We start from the raw sequence: 20,589 nt of genomic DNA on the forward strand, positions 1-20,589 counted from the left end.
AAAACACAAGCCACCATTGTCCATAGCCCCATCACCACATTACTACGAAAGACATAATACCCGCTTCCTGGATCCTTCGCATCGAATCTCCTCATCTGGTCCACAAACCCAATGATCCAGACTCCCATCCAAGAGATCCATAACCAAACTGAGGCCAAAGGGCATAGAGTCCAACACAGCGCACCCGCCACTATCGTTGCTAGAGCCACAAGTACGCCATGTATGTGTTGACCCGCAACAGTGTAGAGTGAGTTTACACCCAGTTTCTTATCGTCGACAATATCTTGGTAACTGTAGGCGGTGTTGAAATAGAGAGTCCACGTGAAGACAACTAGGCAAAGCGGCAGACTAGACCCTACAAGTACAGTGAAGGAGTCTAGATTGGGGTAGATCGAGGCGCGGCCAAAGAGGACAGGACAGGATGCTGTCAGAGCGAGAATGTATTGAGGATAGATACCAATTCGGCGTGCGAGCGGCCTTTTGCAGTATGGATATATCAAGGTTCCCAACGTAGGGGGGATCATGGAGTGCGAACTACAGTCTCGCACCGTTAGTCAAGCAAGCTTGGTAAGAGGAGCGGGCGAGCCGTTGGGATTACGCACACATATCGTCCGTCCATCATCCAATACAAGAACGTCGTGGCTATGCCAGCTTGAAACAGCATCCAGACCATGGCTTCTTCAGTGCGGAGTCTGCCTGCGGCCAAGGGACGATCCTTGGTGCGTGCGACGCGGGCATCGATGTCCCGATCAACCCAGTCATTCCACACCATGCCCGCCCCGGAAAAGATATATGCTGCCAAGGAGCAGAAAAGAACACGGGTAAGGACGAACGGGACGGAGATATGGTTGGGGTCTTCGCGAAGTCGTGTACTCCCCGCAAGAAGCGTCGACCATACTGTGCCTTGTTAGGGCCGACTGGCAAAAGGGGATAAAGGTGGACAAACCTCCGGCAAAGAGAGCGAGAAATGAGTTATACTTGTCATATCGCGAGATACGGATAAGGTCCCACGATATTTGGCTTAGGGACCTGCTTTGGGTTGTGGGAGAACCAACCATTGTGGCGAGGCGTTGAAGCAGTTGTGACCAGCAAATCAATTGATGATAGACGGACCTCTTATATATTTATTCATTCTTGGCAACGGTGAGTGCGTACTTCGCTAGCCAGCCCTTACATGCCCACATCGTAAGCAGCCACGACAGATGATGCCGCTGATGCAAGGGGGTCTTCACGTCCACACCGCTGTTCCCAGCAGAGTGTTCGAGATCAACTAATACAAAGCCTCCATGAGATATCCTCAGTACGTAGCAAAAGCTCAGGGTCCGTGGAAGGCCGTGATCAACATGCAGAGCCCACCTTTGGCCACACTTGTCCTCATCATCTTCCTCCCTCTAGTCCTAACCATAGCCCTGAACCATCTCGCTCGGTCCTGGTTCCCTTCCGAACGCCGACCGAAGCAAATCCCGTGGATAGGCCGCCGACGAGGATTGCTCAGCTCGTTTCGTAGCTTGCCTTGGTCAATGGCGCTACAATCCAACCCTCCTCGAAGCCGGCTACGAAGCCTTCAGTAAGACGGGCCGAGCCTTTCTCATGCCCCTGATTAGTTTTGAACCCATCGTCATTTTCCCCCAAGAGCACGTAAAATGGATTATTGCTCATCATGATCTAACAACCCAGCCCGGCGCGGCGTTTACAAGTACCGTGTTGACCGCCCACCACACCCTGCTTGATATACTCGGCTCAAGCAAAAAGGACCACATTTACCAAACCCTTCGAAGCGAGGCTGAGTCGACGTTGGATGACCCGGCGAAATGGTCTGATCCAACTGCTATTCTACAGTTGCACTACATAGATAGTACACTTCGAGAGAGTCTTCTCCGCCTACCTCCATGGCCCTGTTGCGCGAGGTCGTTCCCAGGGACGGGCTGATGCTGCCAAATGGTCAATTTCTAAGCAAAGGCAGCTGGCTGGCCGTCCCTTCGATCCCTCATCCACAGCGACAAGCGATTCTATGAGAGCCCAAACGAGTTTAAGCCTTTCCGGTTCGTACGGGACGAGAAGCCGGAGTCCTGTGTCTCAACAAGCGAGACCTTTCTGTCTTTTGGACACGGTCGTTCAGCCTGGTGAGTTTGGTATCTCCCTTATTCCTGGCAAGTCTAACCGTTTCCAGTGCTGGAAGACAGTTCGCCACTCGCATATTGAAAATGATGTTTGCGTACATTGTCGTACATTACGACATTGAAGCGATTGATGGACGGCCTGCCAACTTCTTTATGGGGGAACATGCTGTGCCTCCAGATGTGATAGTGAGTGTGAGGAGAAGAGTATAGTGTCAAACCGTGCTTCACTTCAGTTTGGTAGAACTCGTAATCTAGTTATCTATATCCTTAATTACAAAGACACCTCGTCCTTCCTCCTTCTCACAGCAACCCGAGCAACGGGGTCTGCACTCGTAATGGAGCCAACGGTGAAGACCTTGGGCTGATCCACAAGCTTGATGTCGTATTTCATCAGAATGTGACACAGCGCAAGCTTAGTCTCGGCGGTGGCGAAGAATCGGCCAGGACAACCATGCGCCCCATGCCCAAATCCGATATGGTTGACGCTCGTCGCTACAAAATGTGCAGCATGTTCTTGGGTGGGCGTCTGGCGCATCTTGTAGAATCGGTAAGGGTCAAAATGCGCCGCGTTAGGGTAGATGCCCTCGTCCCAGTGATTGTGTTGCGAAATCATTAGCAAGTCCCCTTTTTCGATTGTGATGCTGTCGTTGTCTCCAGGAGTAGTCGAAGCGAGGCGGATCTTCTCAGTTGCATAGCGCCGCATGTTTACTATATCATCATCAGCCTATTGACCTCGTAGTGTCCATGCTAGTGACACAGGAAGACTCACCTAACCCTGTGGGCTTCAATCGCTGACTCTCTTTCATGACACTATCCATCAACATGAGCTGGTGCACCGCCCGCTTATTCCAAAACCCTCTTTCTCCTGTATTCGTTCGGACGTCAATAATCTCCTTCCTCAACTCCTCTACTAGCCCCGGTCTCGCCGCTATATCGTATATCACTTGCGTGAGAAAATCCGAGGTGTTATGCATGGCCGATAGTGCCAGAGTGAGCTGTAAAACAGCTGGATCGTATTTGCGTCCGCGAGCACATTCTTCCGCCCAGGCGATTGTATCCAGGTAAATTGGTGGCTCGAGACCCTCGGCTATGCATCGCTCTCTTTCCGCTCTTCGCGATAGGATAACGGGTTCAATGAGCGTCCGGGCATTGGCTATCTCACCACGAAGCAATTGACATGCGGGGAGAAACCACCCAACCAGCGGCCGTAGGAGCGATGGGTACACGCGAAGCTCGCGCACGGCGCTGAATGCGTGAAGGGTTATGCTGCGTGACAGGGCGAGCCAGGTTGGATTGTGGGAAAAGCTGCGGCCAAGGAAGATGCGGGCAGATTGCTGGGAAATTATGTCAAGGACGGTGGACTTGACGCTGATTTCGTGCCATTCTAACGATAAATAAGCGACGGAAGACCAATTGAGGCAGGGCACTATCGTACCTGGATTATCTGTCCAGCTCTGCTGCAAGGCATCACTAGCTTCCTCAGATAGAGGCTCAACTAAATCGACCAGTTGATGTGTTAGTTTCTGACGGATGATGTAGCTCATAATCTCTTTGCCCACTTGATCCATCTCAAAGACGTTCAGACCAGCGACGTTGGGGAGCATTGTCTACGAATTAATGTCAGTCCGCAGAAGAGACTAGACTAGTTGCTCTACCTACGTGGGCCCTGTAGGCGTGAAAATCAAATCTCTTGTCGTTTCGTATAGCGTGAGCATATTTCGGTGCGAGAATCAGCTCGATCCCATTCTCGGTGACAGCGTAGAACCCATTTTTGGACTGTGTTGCTGTCAACTCTCGCCTAACATGATGTAGCAGAAGGGAGACCAACCTTTTCGAATCCAGCTTGTATGACGTTCTTCGCGTTTGCGTAATACCGCTTCTTCGCGTTGGTGAAAGAAAATTCCCAACGCCTGGGGCTGTTTACAAGAGGTAATTGAGGCAAAGATGGGCGGGGGACACGTATGAAAAGAGCGATAGCAACCAAAAACGATGTGATAATAATTGTTGTGGACTGCTCAACGTCTCGGATTGACGTAAATATGGTGGTGGCAATCATGATGGCTTGTCTGTCCGGCGTATACTCTGGTCGCGCTGTAGGCAGTCTCGATGGCAACTGGGGAGCAGTCGACTGGCTATCAGCAGATTCCCTGGGGATCGGTCTAGGATGGCGCCTCGAATTCGATAACGGGGCGGTATCGGGGAAAATTCCAAATCCCAATATTGAGGCAAGGGGGATAATCTGGTCTACGTGGTTTCCAGCTCAGAGCGGATGAACCACCCCCTTGCTGCCGCGAAAAGAAATAGAAATTGTCTTGTCCGGCTGGCCAATGCCAAAGATGAGTGACCCCAATTGTCTTGTTGAACAGGCTGCGTTTGCTCCGTCCGCGTTCCTCTACGTGCAGTCCTCTTCCATTCGTGCAAAGAAGTAATGACTATCACGATGGGCTGTCTTCAGAATCGCGTGAGTACTGCGCTACTAACCACCACACGACGGTAAGCTAACTCTCCGTGCAGGTCGCAATAATCACTGGCGCCTCATCAGGGATAGGGCTGGCTGCCGCACTAGCTGCCCTAGAGGCCGGGGCCAGTGTATTCGCCGTCGATATGTCGCCCTTTCCAGCCGCTCTTGAGGCCAGTGACAAGTGTCGGGCAATGCAATGCGATCTTACAGATCCCGGTACGCCACGGAAAATTGTTGAAACCTGTACCTCGGCCTTCGATGGCCGTATTGACATTCTGATGAATATTGCCGGAGTAATCGACCATAATGCCAGCGTCGACGCCGTCACGGACGAGGACTGGGATCGGTGTATGGCTGTCAACCTTACGGCGCCGGTAAAACTGATGAGAGAGGTTATCGGGGTCATGAGGAATCGGAAGTCTGGGGTTATTATAAACATGGCAAGCCGGGCTGGAATGAGTGGTGCCGCGGCAGGCGTAGCCTATACGGCGAGTACGTTTCCCACCTTTGCTCACATTGAACACGATTCAAGGCCGGCTCTAACAGGGAGTAGGTAAGCATGGTCTTATCGGAGCGACGAAGAATGTTGCTTGGAGATTCAAAGGGGAGAACATCCGGTGCAATGTGCTGTGTCCGGGGGGTATGATATTCCTTTCTTTTCGAGGGCGCGTGGATTCACAGTTTGCCTGACTATCAACAGGCGTCGCGACTGGGTTACTAAATAGTATTGATCCAGCTCGGTTTGACCAGGAAGCCACCTCAATGCTCCAGCCTATCTTTTCCGCCGTGTACGCAAACCGGGCAGATGGATATGGGGTCATGATGCCGAGCGAAGTAGCGTCTACTATTGTGTTTTTGTGCTCAGATCAGGCTTCTCGAATCAACGGAGCCGTCCTTCCCATTGACGATGGCTGGTCTACTATATAATCACACTGCGTTGTTGGATTATCACGATCTCTCCCTGCAAGTTACACAATGAGAAAATGAACTGTCCTGTTTGATCTCCAGCGCATCCAGGAACTCGGCGACACCATTGCCCTCCGAGGCGCCAGTCCCGGTCGTAGAGCGCGCAATTTCCTGGAGCATCAACCTCACTTCTGTGGCCAGTTCCGCTATCCTGGCGCGGCAGTATGCAAAGCTCCCCGCAGATTCCATAATACTGATCGCGTATCTTTTGACAGTCACGTCTTCCGTCTTCTGCTTGAGGATGTTGAGGAGCTGTAGGCTCTGCGCGCCATGACGGATGGCATGAATTATAGGAAACGAGAACTTGCCCTCGGTCAAATCCTCCCCGAATCCCTTATTCTGAATGTATGTCCCGCTCTGTAGATTCTGGTAGTCATCGCGAATCTGAAAGATGACACCCATCAGGTCGACAAGTGGGACGTAGTCGCTGTTCGCTCCAATTAGCCGGTCCAGAGTCTTTGTCCTTGAGCGAGAGGGGCACTCACTATCTACTATTGCTTGAACACTGCATCAGCTTGATTGCGAGCCGAAACAGCCCTCCCGTTTTATCAGCCACCATTTCGAGATATTCTTCCTCGGACGGGCATGTCAGGGAGTCCCGCCAGTACAGGTCCATCCCCTGCCCGCGGTGCAGCCGAAGAAGTTCCTCTGTAAATATCTGAATTGCGCGGGGGTCATTCAGCTTGTGCAGCTCATGTTGGGCTTGGAAATATGCACTGTTCGCTGAGTTGATCGTCTGCGCGATTCCAAAGATACTGTGAGCGACCGGTTGACCCCGCCGGAGCTTGGAGGAGTCCTGAATGTCATCAATCCTGCGACAGTCAGACACCTCGGCATGTCACAAGCTATGAAGATGCTTACAGTAATGAGGCGGTGTGTAAGAGCTCGATCACTCGTCGGATAATATCCAGTTTGTCCGGTGGGACGTTGAGCCATTCGTTGAAAGCGGCGATCAGGCGGCTGCGGAGGTCTTTTCCCGGTAGAGACAAGAGGTAGTCTATAGGGGCTGCTATAATCTATGTTTCCTTAGTTTGATATTGTGAGAGCAACGGAGGATTTGGTTTCGATTACCTGGTCCGGGCCCAGTTTTGCATTCTGCCGAGTGTCGCCCTCAACGGCCGTGACTAGAGGCGTTGCGATGCTTGGAGTTGGAGCCATCTTGAGGGCAAAATTAGGAGAGAAAGAGCACCACCGGCGTGTTCACAATTTATCACGATATTTTATCGATATGATGGGTCATTCTGTCACACATCGAACTCCTGCAGTGCACATTGCAAGGGAGCTCAAAAGCAAGGACGCTGCATATTACCTTCCACCGAAGCTGTCGATTCAAGGGTCTAGCTAGGGCTCTACGATCCCTCACATCCAGAGAGTCGTCTTCGTAAGCACCCCTAGTCTAATCACGCCGGGGTTCCTATTAATTGGAGGATCAACCGCTTGCCCTCCTGCAACTACCAAAGCAATAATGGATTCATTAGACTTCACCAAAGCCCCCCAATCCTTCCAATCGGTCAAATGGATCTCTGACACACTTCTTTTTGTTATGGCAGCGGGCTGGCTGACGTGCTATATCGCCACGATCCGCACCGCTCGTCGCGATCATGCCTGTTGGGTACCGAGCGTCCCTGTGTCCTGCAATCTCGCCTGGGAGCTCGTCTACGCCATTCTCTACCCTCCGCCGCGCCTCCCGATAGTCACTGCTTGGTTCACGCTAAACCTTGCTGTAGTATACACCGCTCTCAAATACAGCCCTGAATCGAGGGGGAATTCGCCTCTGCGCGGGTATCGGTTGCATGTCGGCTTCGTCATTGGCACAGCTCTTTGGGCTGCTGGACACGTCTGCCTTGCAAAAGTCGTGGGCCCTCTGACAGCATTTTACTATGGCGGGCTGGCCTGTCAAATCATGACAAGTGCGACGGCGCTGTGTGCGCTTGTGAGATCGAGGCGATCGAGTGGCGCGAGTTGGCTCATCTGGTAGGTTCTCTCCCCCATTCAAACAACTTTTTTCTCCCTATTCTAACTGAGTGGTAGGGTGTCTCGCGTTATTGGTACAAATAGCGCCATTGCTGGAGTCTTTTTCCGTGCACACTACTGGCCAGAACTGTGGGCATGGACGATGAACCCATTGATTTACTGGGCGGCTGCGACGTTTGCCATCCTTGATGGGGCGTACGGCCTCTGTTTCTTGTCTATCAGACGGGCCGAAGTAAGGGATGGTATCAAGGATGAATGACTTTGTCACATAGGATGTAGGGACTTATTGAAGCAAGGGATGAACTGGCGGTGACTCGACCTAGAAACTAATTGAGGGGAGTAGACTAGAAAGGGGTTTTCATGCTCGCAGTGGACGATTGCACTCGCCTTGACCACATCGGATGTAAAAATTTTCTACCCCTGTGTAGTGCAAAGAGCGTTACGTCTCAGTCACTATATGTCCCGCGGCCTCTCGTCACCGTATCACTAGTTTATACTGAATGCTCTAATGGCCGAAAAGTCCGCAAGAGACGAGCTAAGAGTCCTAATAATTGGCGGCTCCATCGCCGGCTTAACGCTCGCCCATGCCCTATCTGCCCTAAACGCCTCCCTCCAAGACAATCCCCGTGCCAAAACAACAATAAGATACACGGTGCTTGAGAAGCGTTCGTCATTTACTCCCCAGGAAGGCGCCTCTATAGGAATCCTTCCTCATGGCGGGCGGATCCTAGACCAACTAGGCCTCTTTCAGGATGTCGAGGACGAAATCGAGCCCCTACACACAGCGCATCTCCGCTTTCCTGGCGCAAAAGGGTATGTGGCAACGAATGAGTCTCCACGGGTCGTGGGCGATAGGTTTGGGTTGCCGTTTGCCTTTCTAGAAAGGAGGACCCTGCTATGTATTCTTACCGAGGGACTCGGAATTAGCGGACGGGTTGAGCGGCAGGGAAACGTGACCAGAGAAGGAGGAGAAGGAAGTCGGGTTCTTTGTGACAAGGAGGTAGTGCGGGTTGAGTTTGTCAAAGATAAGGGAGACGAACGAGAAGCGGCCTTGGTCAGAACGAAGGATGGAGGGCTTTATAAGGGCGATCTGGTGGTGGGTTGTGATGGGGTGCATAGCATTGTGCGCAGAGAAATGTGGAGGATCTCTGCCGAGGAGGGAGAGGGTATAGAACCAGGCGAAAAGAAAGGTCTGTAGCACATCCTCCTTGAAAAGACAGCAAGAGGCTAACTGTTTGACAGGCCTCTCAGCAGAGTATGCGTGCATTTATGGTATTTCCTCTGCCGTGCCCGGATTCGAGGCGGGCGAGCACGTTGCCAGCCTCAACAACAAACGGTCTTTCTTGACTTTCCCTGGAAGCCACGATCGGACGTTTTGGTTTCTGATCTGGAAGCTTGACCGGAAATATGTCTATGCCGATGGCGATATGCCTCGTTTCACAGCAGCCGATACGGCATCCGTGGTCGAGAGATATGCACAGGACATTATCTGGGGCGAGGTGACGTTTCGCGACCTCTGGGATCGGAGAACAAGACATAACACCACAGTCCTCGAAGAAAATGTCTTTGATACGTGGCACCACAAGCGCATAGTATGCATTGGAGACAGTATACACAAGGTACGTGACATCCATCTTCTATCCCCCAAGCCGCAGCTTAGACAAGGCAGATGGCCCCCAACACCGGACAAGGTGCCAATTGCGCCATCGAAGACGCTGCTAGCCTTGCGAATCTACTCCACGAGTTTCTCATCTCCAACCAGGTCGGGAAACCAAGCACGGAGCAGCTTGACGAACGGTTGAGGCAGTATACAGCCGAGCGAAATCGGCGTGTGGACAAAATATACAGTATCGCGCGGACGGTCGTCCGTTTACATGCCCGCGATACTTTCTACCTCCGGTTCTTCGGCAGGTATGTGCTGCCATATGCTGGTGATATGCCAGCCAGGGCTGCATCAAAGGCCATCAAGGACGCCCCAAAATTGGACTTTATACCTGTATCAGCCAGGGTCGCCAGCGGGTGGAATGAAGATGGCACAGCTGGTGGGAGTATCATGATACGCGTTGTTCTCGGATTGATATTTGTACTGGGAGCAACTTGGACATGGAGAATTGTCGATAATCAACTCAGCTAGCTGTGCAATATATGGACGAGAGCTATTCGTAATTACTTTTGCCCTTCCCTTCGGCGCAGCTGACAGAGCAACGGCCCCTTGTCCCATAAACCATACGTCTTCTGTACATGCCAGTTCTCACTCTCAGAGCACAGCTCCAGGTCGAATTCCCAAAGCACTCTCGCAAGGGCCGTTCGCATTATTCCGTATGCTAGGTTCTTGCCAATGCAGTTGCGGGGCCCGGCCGAGAAGGGCTGGAATACCTCGCGGTTGTCGTTGTAGAAGGGCGACGCTGGGTTATTGGTCACTTTTGGGTCCCAACGTTCTGGGAGGAAGGACTCAGGGCGGTGGAAGTTGGATGGCGAGGTGTAGGCTGCGAATTGGTGGAGGCCGACCTGGGTCTGCATTTTATCAGTTGAGGATATTGTTGGCTGCAATGTTTGGACGACTCACATTAGGAGGGATGGTGAACCCCAAGAGGGTAATTGGGGATACTGTAACGCGCTGCAAACCACCAGGCACGGAGGGATAGAGTCGCAATGCCTCACTAAGACATGCTGTTAGAAGAGGTAACTTTGTGGCGACGGCATGGAAGGTAATATCAGCTGGAGTGGCGATCGCATCTCGCAACTCTTCCCGGACACGACGAAGAACCTCGGGTGTCCGTAATAGCCAGTATGTCACCGCGCAAAGCAGATCGGCTGGAGTCTCGCTACCTGCGATGATGATGACGCTGGCGTTGGCCTCAATTTCCCTCTCCGACAGCTCATTCTTTGTCCCCCGCTGGCGCAGAATGGAGTCCACGAAGTCTGGGCGGCCTTGAACGCTCGATGAAACCGAGTGGATGCGTTTCTGAACTAACGCCCGACTATACTGCATATGTTCCGTAATCGCCTGGAATGAGGTCGACATAAAAGCGAACGCGGTGCGGAAGATGACTGGATACGCATCCATCGCATTGAAGAAGGGAATTAGGCGCGTGTACCTGGTCATAAAGGCGACCCAGGGATGATAGCGCCCCCGGTCGAGACCACCAAAGTGCTCGCCAAATGCCAAATCGCCTATTATATCGAAGGTGGTGAGTCGATACCAGGTAACCAGATCAGCGGGCTGGCGTGAATCTGCAGAAGACTGGAGCTGTGCGACAAGCTTGTCGATATGACCATGAATCGTGGGCTCTTGTTCGCAGGCACCCTTGATAGAGAACCCGTGGGCGAGCGCCTTACGGTATCTGGCGTGATCTCTGTCGTTCGCATTGATAATATCTGCGGTGTTACTGTTGGAGAACTTGGACTTGGGGAGCGAGTGGCGGCGGTCATGGCGGCCATAGATCTCATTCCACGCTTCAGGGCTGATGAAGGAGACCTCATCCGGTGAAAACCGCACAACCGGGCCGTATCGTTCGTGCCATCGCTTGATGTCGAGATCCACGTTGCCTCGGACGGCTGATATGTGGCGTAGCAAAGGGAAGGCAATCCATGGCAAGTGGCAAGGGACACGACGCAGAGGGTGGAAGAATAGGTCGCGAAGAGCTGTTCCAACGACGTACAACACAGCGAGCACGGCACAGACCACAAGGGCCATCATCTTGCTGTCGTTGAGCTGTTACAGTGCCTCTCCGATGCTCACCGCGATTCCACTCGGATTATATGTGTGTGTTCCCGCCTCCTTCCTTACCCCTTGCAGAGGATTGATACCACCCCTTCCTTACCCCTCGCATAGGATTGATACCACCTTCCAGAGCTTGATACACCGCTACTCAATACAGAGCTTGTTAAGATTCAACTTATAGACACTTTATCCTTTTAGAGGACTTCGGCAACGTCTCACCTGAATAAATTAGATGTGAAGTTATCCATCACAATGACTCTCCCACCTCGTCCTAACGCCGTCCACACTGTCGACGCCTCGACGTCTTCAGAGGAATTACGCAAACTCATAGCGAGCGACGGCGCCGTCATCGTGCGGCAATTTATCCCCGACTCCGTCGTTACTGCTCTCAATGAAGAAGTCGATCCCTACCTCAGTGCCACCATCACCGGCCCTCCAGCGAACACTGGGGAACTGTACATGAAGACCGTCGGCTCGCGCACGAAGCACATGGGAAACCTGGCCGCAATCTCACCTACATACCGCACTACTATCCTGAACCACCCCTTGATGCATGCCGTCTCTGACTCCTTCTTCACCGCACCATTCGGCGACTATTGGGTGAACCGTGCCGCTGTTCTCCAAGTCGAACCAGGAGAGAAAGCCCAGGGTCTCCATCGCGATGACAGTCTATACGGGATTACGCGGTATCTCGGTCCAGGTGCGCCAGAGCTCATGGTTAACTTCTTCATCGCTCTTACCGAATTCCGGGAGGACAACGGTGCGACCAGGTTGATTCCCGGAAGTCATCGGTGGAGCGGGAAGGATATTGCAAGTGCAGTGCCGGAGAATACCGTTGGTGCTTTTATGCAGCCGGGTGATGCCGTGCTGTATTTAGGAAGCGTATGGCACGGCGCAGGAGAGAATCGGTCAACTGAGAACCGGCGCGGGTTGAGTGTGACTATGCATCCAGCGCACTTCACACCCATGGAGGCCCATGTCGACTTGCCCAGAGATGTCCTGGAAGGAATGACGCCCCTCGCGCAGAAGATGGTTGGGTGGCGGAGTTGGTGTGGGTATCATGGAGTGCCGGTGTGGACGGTGAGGGATCGCAGGATGGAGGATGAGCTGGCCTTGAAGTCGACATGATAGAACCCCTTGCAGCCCTGTCCTTTTTGCTACATATATAGTTCACAGCACTTGTTAGTTCTTTGTCATGAACACCCTTCCACAGACACAGAACATCATGCAGTTGTACTACACCAATCCCTGGCTCCAAGAGTCGAGTTCCCTCGTGAAATTGAGTCTTATTGCTCTTAGCATTGTAATAGGGTATAGACTGCAGAAGTTGGTCTTCTCCCCTCACCTGCAAGCTCCGCTTGTAGGCTTTCGCTCTCCCTGGGAGCCGCGCTGGCTTGCCGGCCTTCGGTTCTCGAAGGAGGCCCTCCATCGTATCCAGCAGGGATGTCGACAATATAAAGGTGGCATGTTCAGGATAGCACGCGTCGACACCGAGATCCTGGTCATTCCCAACCGGTTTGTTGACGAACTACACTCCAAGCCAGATGAGCAGCTCAGTGCGATCAAGGCACATATGAAGGTATCCCTTATATTTCCTCTGTCCAAATTGTTCATTGACCTTTGGGTCTGGATTAGAACCTTCTCGGCAGGTATTCGACCATCGACATCCTGGATGAAGGCATCCTACACACCCACGCTTTACAGAGTGAACTGACCCCCCGTCTTGGGAATCTCATTCACGCTGTCAAATCCGAGCTGGACTTTGCACTCGCGCGTGAGCTGCCCAGCAATCTCACCGTCGACGACTGGACTCCTGTTTGTATCTACGATGTCATTCTCCGCATCGTCGCTCGCGTCTCCGCACGGATCTTCGTCGGGATTCCCACCTGTCGTAACGAGGAATGGCTCAATCTTTCTATTCGCTTTACTGGGGACGTTTTCCTCACCATGGCCATCCTCCGCCGCTTTCCACGCTGGATGCGCCCGCTCATCGCTCCTATTATTCCTGGCTACTGGTCTATTCGCCGTGGTCTCGGTACGGCAAACAGAATCATTGGCTCTCTGGTTCGCGAACGACGTGCTCAGCAAGCCGGGAACCCAGGCAATGAGAAACCGGCTGATCTACTCCAGTGGATGATGGATAAAGCTAACCCGGCTGATGCCCGGCCCGAGAAACTCGCACACCGTCAGCTCATCCTCAGTCTTGCAGCCATCCATACAACCACCGCCTCGGCAACTCAGGCTGTATACGATCTCTGTGTCCATGGAGACTATGTTGACCCCTTGCGTTGTGAGGTCCTCCAGGCCGTCGCAGAAGATGGCGGTGAATACAGGAAGACGACTCTGACCAAGATGTGGGACCTCGACAGCTTCATCAAGGAGGTTCAGCGCTTGAATCCGCCAGCTCTACGTTCGTTGTCCCCTACCTTTCCCTGGAGCGTAAAGTAAGCGCCGTCTAACCCCATTAGTGAGCTTCCAACGCATCGTCATGCGCGATCTCACCCTATCAGACGGCACGATTCTCCCCAAAGGGACGCATCTCGCGGTACCAGCTGCAGATATTACAAATGAAGCAGATTATGACCAAGAATTCGACGGATATCGCTACTCACGACGGCGTAGGGCCCACCCTGCTGAAGCACACAGACATCAGTTTGCCACCACAGACCGAACAAGTCTTCACTTCGGCCATGGGAAGTATGCTTGTCCGGGTAGGTTCTTTGCTGCCAACGAGATCAAGATGATCCTGGCACATTTGCTGGTCGGTTATGAATTCCGCTTGCCTGATGGAAAGTCCCGACCGGAAAATACGATGATCGATGAGGTATGTTTGGTGGATACTCAGGCTAAAGTGCTGATGAGGCGACGTATGTGATCAGGAAACATAAATAGTAGGTAGTCTATAGTAACTATAAAATTCTCTCTAGTTCGCCCGGAGCAAGGCTGCCAACTCCTCACGCTGCCGATCCAATCTAGCCAGCTTCGACCGAGCAGGCTTCCCAATATCTGTTCTGGGAATGCTATCGACAAAGACTACGCCCCCTTCTAAAGCTTTATAACTGGCCAGGTGTTGCTGCACGACCGCGCGGATCTGTTCCTCGGTTACTCCCCCTTGCATTGCCCCCTTACTGCTTTCCCTTTTCAACCGAACCACGTACGCCCTGGGCACTTCCTCTCCATCACCATCACCTGTCTTCACTCCTAGAACTGCCACGTCTGCGATCCTCGCCTCTTTCTCCAGCAGAAGCGCCTCAATCTCGGCCGGCGCTACCGAGTACCCTCTCACCTTGATCAGCTCTTTTGTGCGACCCACAATAAACCAGTGCCCATCTTTCTCGTAGACCATATCGCCTGTGGGAAACCACCCCTCCTCGTCCACAACTGCGTCACTCCGCCCTTTATATCCGGACAAGATCCCTGGTCCGCGAATGTAGAGTTCTCCTGTCGCTGGTTGCCCTGCATCTCCATTCCCCCACCCAACCACGTCATCCCCGGTCGGACCAACAAGCTTCACCTCATACCCCTCCAGCAGAGTCCCCAGACTCCCCGGATAGGCCCGGTCCCCACACCGATTCTGAAAAACCACCCCCACCTCCGTCATTCCCCAGAGTTGACTCACACACGCATCTGCATGCAAGACCTCCTCACATCGTTTCAAGGAGGCCTCGTCCACCGGCGCACCCGACACTCCAATATATCGTAATGACGCGAGGCTCTCCCGGATTCGCCGATTAGACTTGCCCGCCTGAGCGATCATCTGCACGGCCACCGGGACGAGATAGGTCTCGGTTATATGGAACCGCTCAACAGCCGCAACGAACTCGGCGAGGTCGAATCGCGGTAGAATGTACAGCGGCTCACCGTAGCGCAAGGGGAAGAGGTTATTCCAAAAGTCGCCGAAGGAATGGTAGGCAGGGAGAGCAAGGAGGCGGCGAATTGAGCTTGGATTTGCGTCTAGACCTTGGTTGGAGATGTAAGGAGGTGGGTAATGGACGGTAAGGTGGTGCGAAATGATGGTATGGTGCGTCCGAATCGCCGCTTTGGGGAGCCCGCTTGTACCGCTGGTGGTGAACATTGCTGCTGGTGTCGATTTGGCCAGTTCGACTGTGGGGATACGAAGCCAGGGGGTTGATCCGTGGGTTACTAGTGCAGTGAGGTCGTACTCCGACACTGACTCAGTTGTTATGCTTTCTTTGTTTGCCGAAGGCAGAGGGTGGTTGGTATCTTCATTTGCGAAAGTGATGAGCTCATCGATAGCAGTCTCGGTGACAAGGCAGATTTGACGCGGCGGAGAGGAAGATTCGCAAACGCCTCGAACCATGGAGAGTGTGCTCCCTGCCGTCACAATGATTCGAGGATCAGACAGCTTCACAAAATGCTCGAGCTCGTGGCGTGAAGACGTGGGGCTACAGCCCATATAGACGCCCCCAGCACCAATGATTGCAAGATAGACGGCGGAATGAAGGATCTAGAATCCATCAGATGAGCCTTCATTCAGAGGTCAGGGTAGTTGTACATAATTGTCCATTTGAACAAGCACGCAGTCGCCTGCCTGAACATGATGAGCCTTGAACCCGGCAATCAGCGCGCAGACGAGTCGCTTAAACGGCCCTGCACTGAGCACGCGAGAAGGGTTCCTGCCATCTATGAAGATGGGTGGTCGTTCGCTGTGCACGAATGGGCCGTTGAAGGCAAAGCTGACGAGGTCGTAGGAGTCGGAATCGGACATTGTATGCGACAATAGATAACTGGCTGGATAGTAAACAGAGAACGAAGGAATCAAAGAGACGGTTCTTATACGTTTCTTGAAGTGAGGGGGCCATATATATCTGCGGAGCCCACCCCTTATTTTGGCCGCCACAGTACACTCGAGAATTGTGCTTATTGAACCAATTTTTCTGTATAACTAGCGGCGATGCCAGCAACGCTTCCGAGCTAGGTCGGTGAACCCATCCTTAAAACCAGGTACGATAGATAACATCCATCAAGATACGATACAACACTCCTACGGTATGTACATGCCTCGAGAAGATCCGATTAAAGGGTAGAGTTCATAATGGTCGTGGAACGTTGTACGGCTCATAGCTCGCAGTAGTTCCTCTAAGACCGTTATTCCAGAATCCATCAAACAAAACAGGGAGGTTGCAGGCTTTTGTTAGCGGGTTAAAAAGTATTAGCATATTACTGTGCAGAAATTGAAGGGTGTAGTGGTAACCTGGGGTTATTCAGGTGGCAATAGTGAGAGAGATATGCGCTGTTCTGCCGAGTGAGACAAAAGCAAAGTCATAATTATCTACACGCCGTATGAACTGGCTTACTTGGGAAGTTTAGTGCTGATCACAGTGGCAGCCTGTTACGCTTGATATCTACAACGGCCTTGTCTCCTCCAAGTTCTGATCTGTCCTACAAGCTCTCCTATAGCTCCTATGAACAGAAATGTCGTTCTATGGCTCTGCACTTGGTAGTGAAGATGCTGCAAGCATCTACAGTTGCTCGCCCGATATTCTAAAGCCGGTGGTTCTGTCTCAAGCACAAAGCATACCTCCACCAGCTGGCTATAATCTTCCGGATATCAATCTACTCGATCACCAAATAGCCTTCGCTCGTGGGTCGATAATTGCGTTTGATACCACGCTGACGCGACTTCAGGCAGCTAAGTTCTCCTGGAAAATATCATGTAAGCTGGGGTTACACTACCTAAATGCATATTTGTCTCTCGACCCACTATGAGGAGTCTGAGCAGGAAGGGCAACCATGTTAGGGGCAGATAGGGCCCCAATCGGACGGTTGCTCTCTTTGTTGTACAGCAACCATTCTCATCTGCGTCGCAGGGGTAGAAATCAAGACTAACACCAACTACTGAAGTTGTCACTAAGCTACTGACCTTAGGGAGGCAGTTCACAATCCACACTGAATGACACAGTTCTAGACTGCTTGCAGAACGCGGGTGGCGTAAAACAGCACTCATATGGTATAGCAAAGGCAACGGTACTCAGTGTGTTTGCTAACCTAATGCGCAGCCCATATGTAAGGTGACCAACAGACACTGCCTGTCGATAATCAGCCTTTTCCGCTATACTGATACCAGAATTATGCCTTCTGGTACAAATACCCGCCAAAGTTCGCACCTTGACCTTCATTCTTCCGTTTCAACTAAATAACACCCGACATGACTGCTGGATCACAACAGTGGCGCCAGTTGAGTGTGGCTATCATTGGCGGTGGGATTGGTAAGTGATTAACATGCCTCCATTCTGTCTGTGCCTCAATCTTCCCACCACCACCCGCACCCACCMCCCCCAAAAAAAAAGCCAACACCCCCCCCCAAACAACCCTCCACACCAAGACTTGATGGGTCAGGTAGTTGACTAGGGATTCCAGGGGGCCTCGCTGCCGCAACATCTCTTCGTCGGGCAGGTCACAGAGTAACAATCTACGAACGAGGAGATTACTCCGGCAGTTTAGGAGCTTCTATTAGCTGCGGTGCAAATGGAACTAAATGGCTAAGCGAGTGGAATGTGGATATCTCCCGCGGGAGACCATGTAACATTCGAAAGTTGATTCAACATGCTCTCAACAGCGGAGAAATACAGGGTATCTACGATCTGTCGGAATATACGGGCAAATGGGGCTATGTGCGTCGCTCTGGGCTCATTATAGTACCGTCTATCCATACTGACGGGCCAGGAATACTATAATTTCTTCCGAGTTGATATGCATGCAATGCTGATGGAATCAGCCACTGGACCAGGATTGGGCGAACCCGCTTTGTTGGAACGCTATCACAGCTGTGATTCAGTCGATCATGCAAGTGGAACGGTCAGTTTCCAAAACAAGGTGACTGTCAGGCATGACCTGATTATTGGCGCCGATGGCGTCGGGGTACGTCAGCCGTCCATATGGTGGTCTCACTTATTCAGTAACACATATGTGCCTAGTCATCCGTCCGCCGAGCACTTGGGATATATCCTCAACGCAAACGAGCTACATCTACTTGCTATCATTGCGTTGTCCAGACAGCCGATATCCGTAGGCTTGGGCTTGCAGACATGTCCCAGAATGATGCCCTGGAGTACTGGGGCGGGCAGGGGCTGGAGAAGATTGTCTTCGCTCCTTGCCGTGAAGGCGAAATCCACTCCTTTTATATATTTTTCCCTACTTCTCCGAATGAAAAGGATGAGGAGATAGAGGAGGGTTGGGATTTTGCTGGCGACAGCAGACAGCTGCTCGCACCGTTTCCCACACTCGATCCTGCCTTGCATGCGCTATTTAGCCACGCTGATCCAGTCGACGTTCGACCTTGGCGGCTCTTCGTTCATGACCCCTACCCGTATTGGAGCAGAGGTCGTGCCTGTATTCTAGGAGATGCTGCACATCCTATGCTTCCAGATCAGAGCCAGGGTGCATGTCAGGCAATTGAGGATGCCGCAGCTCTTGGCATTATCTTCGGACGGTCGTATCTGTATACGAATGATATACATTCCGGCTTGCGGCTCTACGAGAAAGTTCGCAAACCTCGGGCTAGCAAGGTGCAAGCAGCAAGCGCCCGAGCAAGAGAGAATATTTCAGAGAGAATTGGCTTCTCTAGTCAAAAGGGTAGCAGATGGTACGCAGTGGCCGACGAGGATCAGAAACTGACTATTGAGGAGATTAACGAGTTCGTGTTTGCCTTACCTAAACTAAGGGATCATAGCTGACGGAGTACCTAGTTATGATATGCATGAACACATCCGGAACCAGGCTGCATTAGAATCCAATGATCTATGCCCAGGACGGCATCTTGCTTCAACTTCCCAGCAGTCATATCGGACTTTTAAAGCTCTTCTTTGATATTACAGAGCTCTATTTTTCTGTTTTATTAAGGCGATCTTATCTAGGTTGATTTAGAGCTCTACCAAGTCTTCTCTGCTTTTTTATATACATGTTGTTCAACTAGACATCTATTGTAGACACACAACGACATAATCTATAGTCAACCATCAAGACCCGCCAGGTGACTTCAGGGCCTAGCCTAGGGAATCACTTCAGGTTCAGTTTCCCTACCCCAGGCCTAATTTAGGTTTAGTTAAAACTATTAGTTACAGTTTTTGCAGGTTTAACTATTTGGTTTAACCAACCCACCATTTTACTTAGTAACCACTAGTTTCTATGATTTTCACTAATAATATTAGTATCATTAGATAGCCCCTAATTCAGGCTATCTAAATATATAAATATTGATTAAAAATACCTAGTGGTTGGTGAGATATAAGGGGAAATCATCTCTATTATAGATTTGTATAAAAGTAGTGCAGAGATATATATATAAGGGCACCAAGGCCCGAGAACCAGATTACCTTTTGAATGATTTTTAACCGCAACCCATTCAACCCTATAGATATCGAATCGATATTTTAGATCTAGATTAGTATGATGATAATTACCATAGATTTCATATAAAAATCATAATTTTATATAAGCATGTTTGATAGGAGGCCCCGGGTGGAATGGTAACATTAAAATAGTTAAAATTCGCGGTTTATCCAACCCGAAACCAAACCGAATCTAACCATGGTTAGTTAGTATAGGCCTAGCTAGGCCTAGCGGTGGGTTTTTGCGGTGAAACCGCCACCAACCCGGATTGGATCCGGTTTGGCTCCGGGTACTAAAATTTGAACCTGAAATCGCAGCGGTTCGGTGCCAACTAGGCTTGAACTCGCCCGAACTCACACCAAAATGCAACTCTATAAATTAAGGATAAATAGATAATGCACCTTTTTTTCCCCTATAATCTAGATAAATTTACTAGAAGCTAAAAAGTGGGACTATATAATTAGCTTAGCTAGCTTAATAACTAGTTAAGGCTAACAGCTAGAAAGGAAACTATAAAGTAGAGATAAGAGGAAAGGGGAGGCGTAGCTGTAATTTCTAATAGGGGAAAAAGAGGGAGGGCGGGGGCGGGTTGGGGGGGGTAGGTAATAGCTATCTAGGTAGATGAAACAACGGTAGTAACTGGAATGGTGTAGAATATTTGGGGGGATTAGGGGGGAAAGAAGAAGTTAGGAGAGAGGATGGTTAGAACAGTAAGGGGATGGTTCTTATATACTAGAGGTCATGATGACCTCCGTATTCTGAGACCAACCCTTGACAAGCCTTGCCTTTCTGATCACCATATCGCTAAGGCAAGTGTCAGCATTTTGGTGATAAAACCCTCCCATGCCGACCTTCAATGAAAATCAGTGTCTGGGTGGGCGGCAACCATATAGATAAGAAGGGGGAGCACTATTGTAAGGAAAGAGAGACTGTTACCATCATAATAATATTATCTTTTCTCTAAAGCAGGAAACGCCATGAGGAAGAAGTAG

At 51.2% G+C, this 20,589-nt stretch overlaps 10 protein-coding genes across 10 annotated transcripts; 6 read left to right on the forward strand and 4 right to left on the reverse strand.

Annotated features, from left to right (window-relative positions):
• Nucleotides 1-2,391: 2,391 nt before the first annotated feature.
• Aspvir_005974 (cytochrome P450) lies at nt 2,392-4,176 on the reverse strand (the record flags this gene model as incomplete). Its single annotated transcript, XM_043269184.1, has 5 exons — nt 2,392-2,828; nt 2,890-3,504; nt 3,556-3,727; nt 3,780-3,896; nt 3,949-4,176. The coding sequence occupies 5 exons, from the start codon at nt 4,174-4,176 to the stop codon at nt 2,392-2,394; spliced, it is 1,569 nt and encodes a 522-aa protein (XP_043125119.1).
• Nucleotides 4,177-4,560: 384 nt separating this feature from the next.
• Aspvir_005975 (SDR family NAD(P)-dependent oxidoreductase) lies at nt 4,561-5,508 on the forward strand (the record flags this gene model as incomplete). Its single annotated transcript, XM_043269185.1, has 4 exons — nt 4,561-4,581; nt 4,635-5,073; nt 5,135-5,221; nt 5,282-5,508. The coding sequence occupies 4 exons, from the start codon at nt 4,561-4,563 to the stop codon at nt 5,506-5,508; spliced, it is 774 nt and encodes a 257-aa protein (XP_043125120.1).
• Nucleotides 5,509-5,529: 21 nt separating this feature from the next.
• Aspvir_005976 (FPP/GGPP synthase family protein) lies at nt 5,530-6,705 on the reverse strand (the record flags this gene model as incomplete). Its single annotated transcript, XM_043269186.1, has 4 exons — nt 5,530-5,974; nt 6,033-6,359; nt 6,409-6,563; nt 6,619-6,705. 4 exons carry the CDS (start codon nt 6,703-6,705, stop codon nt 5,530-5,532), a joined length of 1,014 nt encoding a protein of 337 aa, XP_043125121.1.
• Nucleotides 6,706-7,090: 385 nt separating this feature from the next.
• On the forward strand, nt 7,091-7,780 carry Aspvir_005977 (uncharacterized protein; the record flags this gene model as incomplete). The annotated part of the gene is made up of 2 exons (XM_043269187.1): nt 7,091-7,521; nt 7,579-7,780. The coding sequence occupies 2 exons, from the start codon at nt 7,091-7,093 to the stop codon at nt 7,778-7,780; spliced, it is 633 nt and encodes a 210-aa protein (XP_043125122.1).
• A 249-nt stretch (nt 7,781-8,029) lies between these two features.
• Aspvir_005978 (FAD-dependent oxidoreductase) lies at nt 8,030-9,655 on the forward strand (the record flags this gene model as incomplete). The annotated part of the gene is made up of 3 exons (XM_043269188.1): nt 8,030-8,711; nt 8,764-9,140; nt 9,191-9,655. 3 exons carry the CDS (start codon nt 8,030-8,032, stop codon nt 9,653-9,655), a joined length of 1,524 nt encoding a protein of 507 aa, XP_043125123.1.
• A 32-nt stretch (nt 9,656-9,687) lies between these two features.
• On the reverse strand, nt 9,688-11,221 carry Aspvir_005979 (cytochrome P450; the record flags this gene model as incomplete). The annotated part of the gene is made up of 2 exons (XM_043269189.1): nt 9,688-10,035; nt 10,088-11,221. The coding sequence occupies 2 exons, from the start codon at nt 11,219-11,221 to the stop codon at nt 9,688-9,690; spliced, it is 1,482 nt and encodes a 493-aa protein (XP_043125124.1).
• Nucleotides 11,222-11,497: 276 nt separating this feature from the next.
• Aspvir_005980 (phytanoyl-CoA dioxygenase family protein) lies at nt 11,498-12,373 on the forward strand (the record flags this gene model as incomplete). Its single annotated transcript, XM_043269190.1, has 1 exon — nt 11,498-12,373. The coding sequence occupies one exon, from the start codon at nt 11,498-11,500 to the stop codon at nt 12,371-12,373; it is 876 nt and encodes a 291-aa protein (XP_043125125.1).
• Nucleotides 12,374-12,440: 67 nt separating this feature from the next.
• Nucleotides 12,441-14,133, forward strand: Aspvir_005981 (cytochrome P450; the record flags this gene model as incomplete). The annotated part of the gene is made up of 4 exons (XM_043269191.1): nt 12,441-12,824; nt 12,881-13,655; nt 13,714-14,069; nt 14,125-14,133. The coding sequence occupies 4 exons, from the start codon at nt 12,441-12,443 to the stop codon at nt 14,131-14,133; spliced, it is 1,524 nt and encodes a 507-aa protein (XP_043125126.1).
• Nucleotides 14,134-14,168: 35 nt separating this feature from the next.
• On the reverse strand, nt 14,169-15,974 carry Aspvir_005982 (putative NRPS-like protein biosynthetic cluster; the record flags this gene model as incomplete). Its single annotated transcript, XM_043269192.1, has 2 exons — nt 14,169-15,713; nt 15,762-15,974. The coding sequence occupies 2 exons, from the start codon at nt 15,972-15,974 to the stop codon at nt 14,169-14,171; spliced, it is 1,758 nt and encodes a 585-aa protein (XP_043125127.1).
• Nucleotides 15,975-17,414: 1,440 nt separating this feature from the next.
• Nucleotides 17,415-18,942, forward strand: Aspvir_005983 (uncharacterized protein; the record flags this gene model as incomplete). The annotated part of the gene is made up of 4 exons (XM_043269193.1): nt 17,415-17,475; nt 17,627-17,880; nt 17,933-18,127; nt 18,184-18,942. 4 exons carry the CDS (start codon nt 17,415-17,417, stop codon nt 18,940-18,942), a joined length of 1,269 nt encoding a protein of 422 aa, XP_043125128.1.
• Between the last annotated feature and the right edge of the window lie 1,647 nt (nt 18,943-20,589).

The sequence above is a fragment of the Aspergillus viridinutans genome, assembly GCF_018404265.1.
Source record: "Aspergillus viridinutans IFM 47045 DNA, scaffold_3, whole genome shotgun sequence".
NCBI lineage: Eukaryota > Fungi > Ascomycota > Eurotiomycetes > Eurotiales > Aspergillaceae > Aspergillus > Aspergillus viridinutans.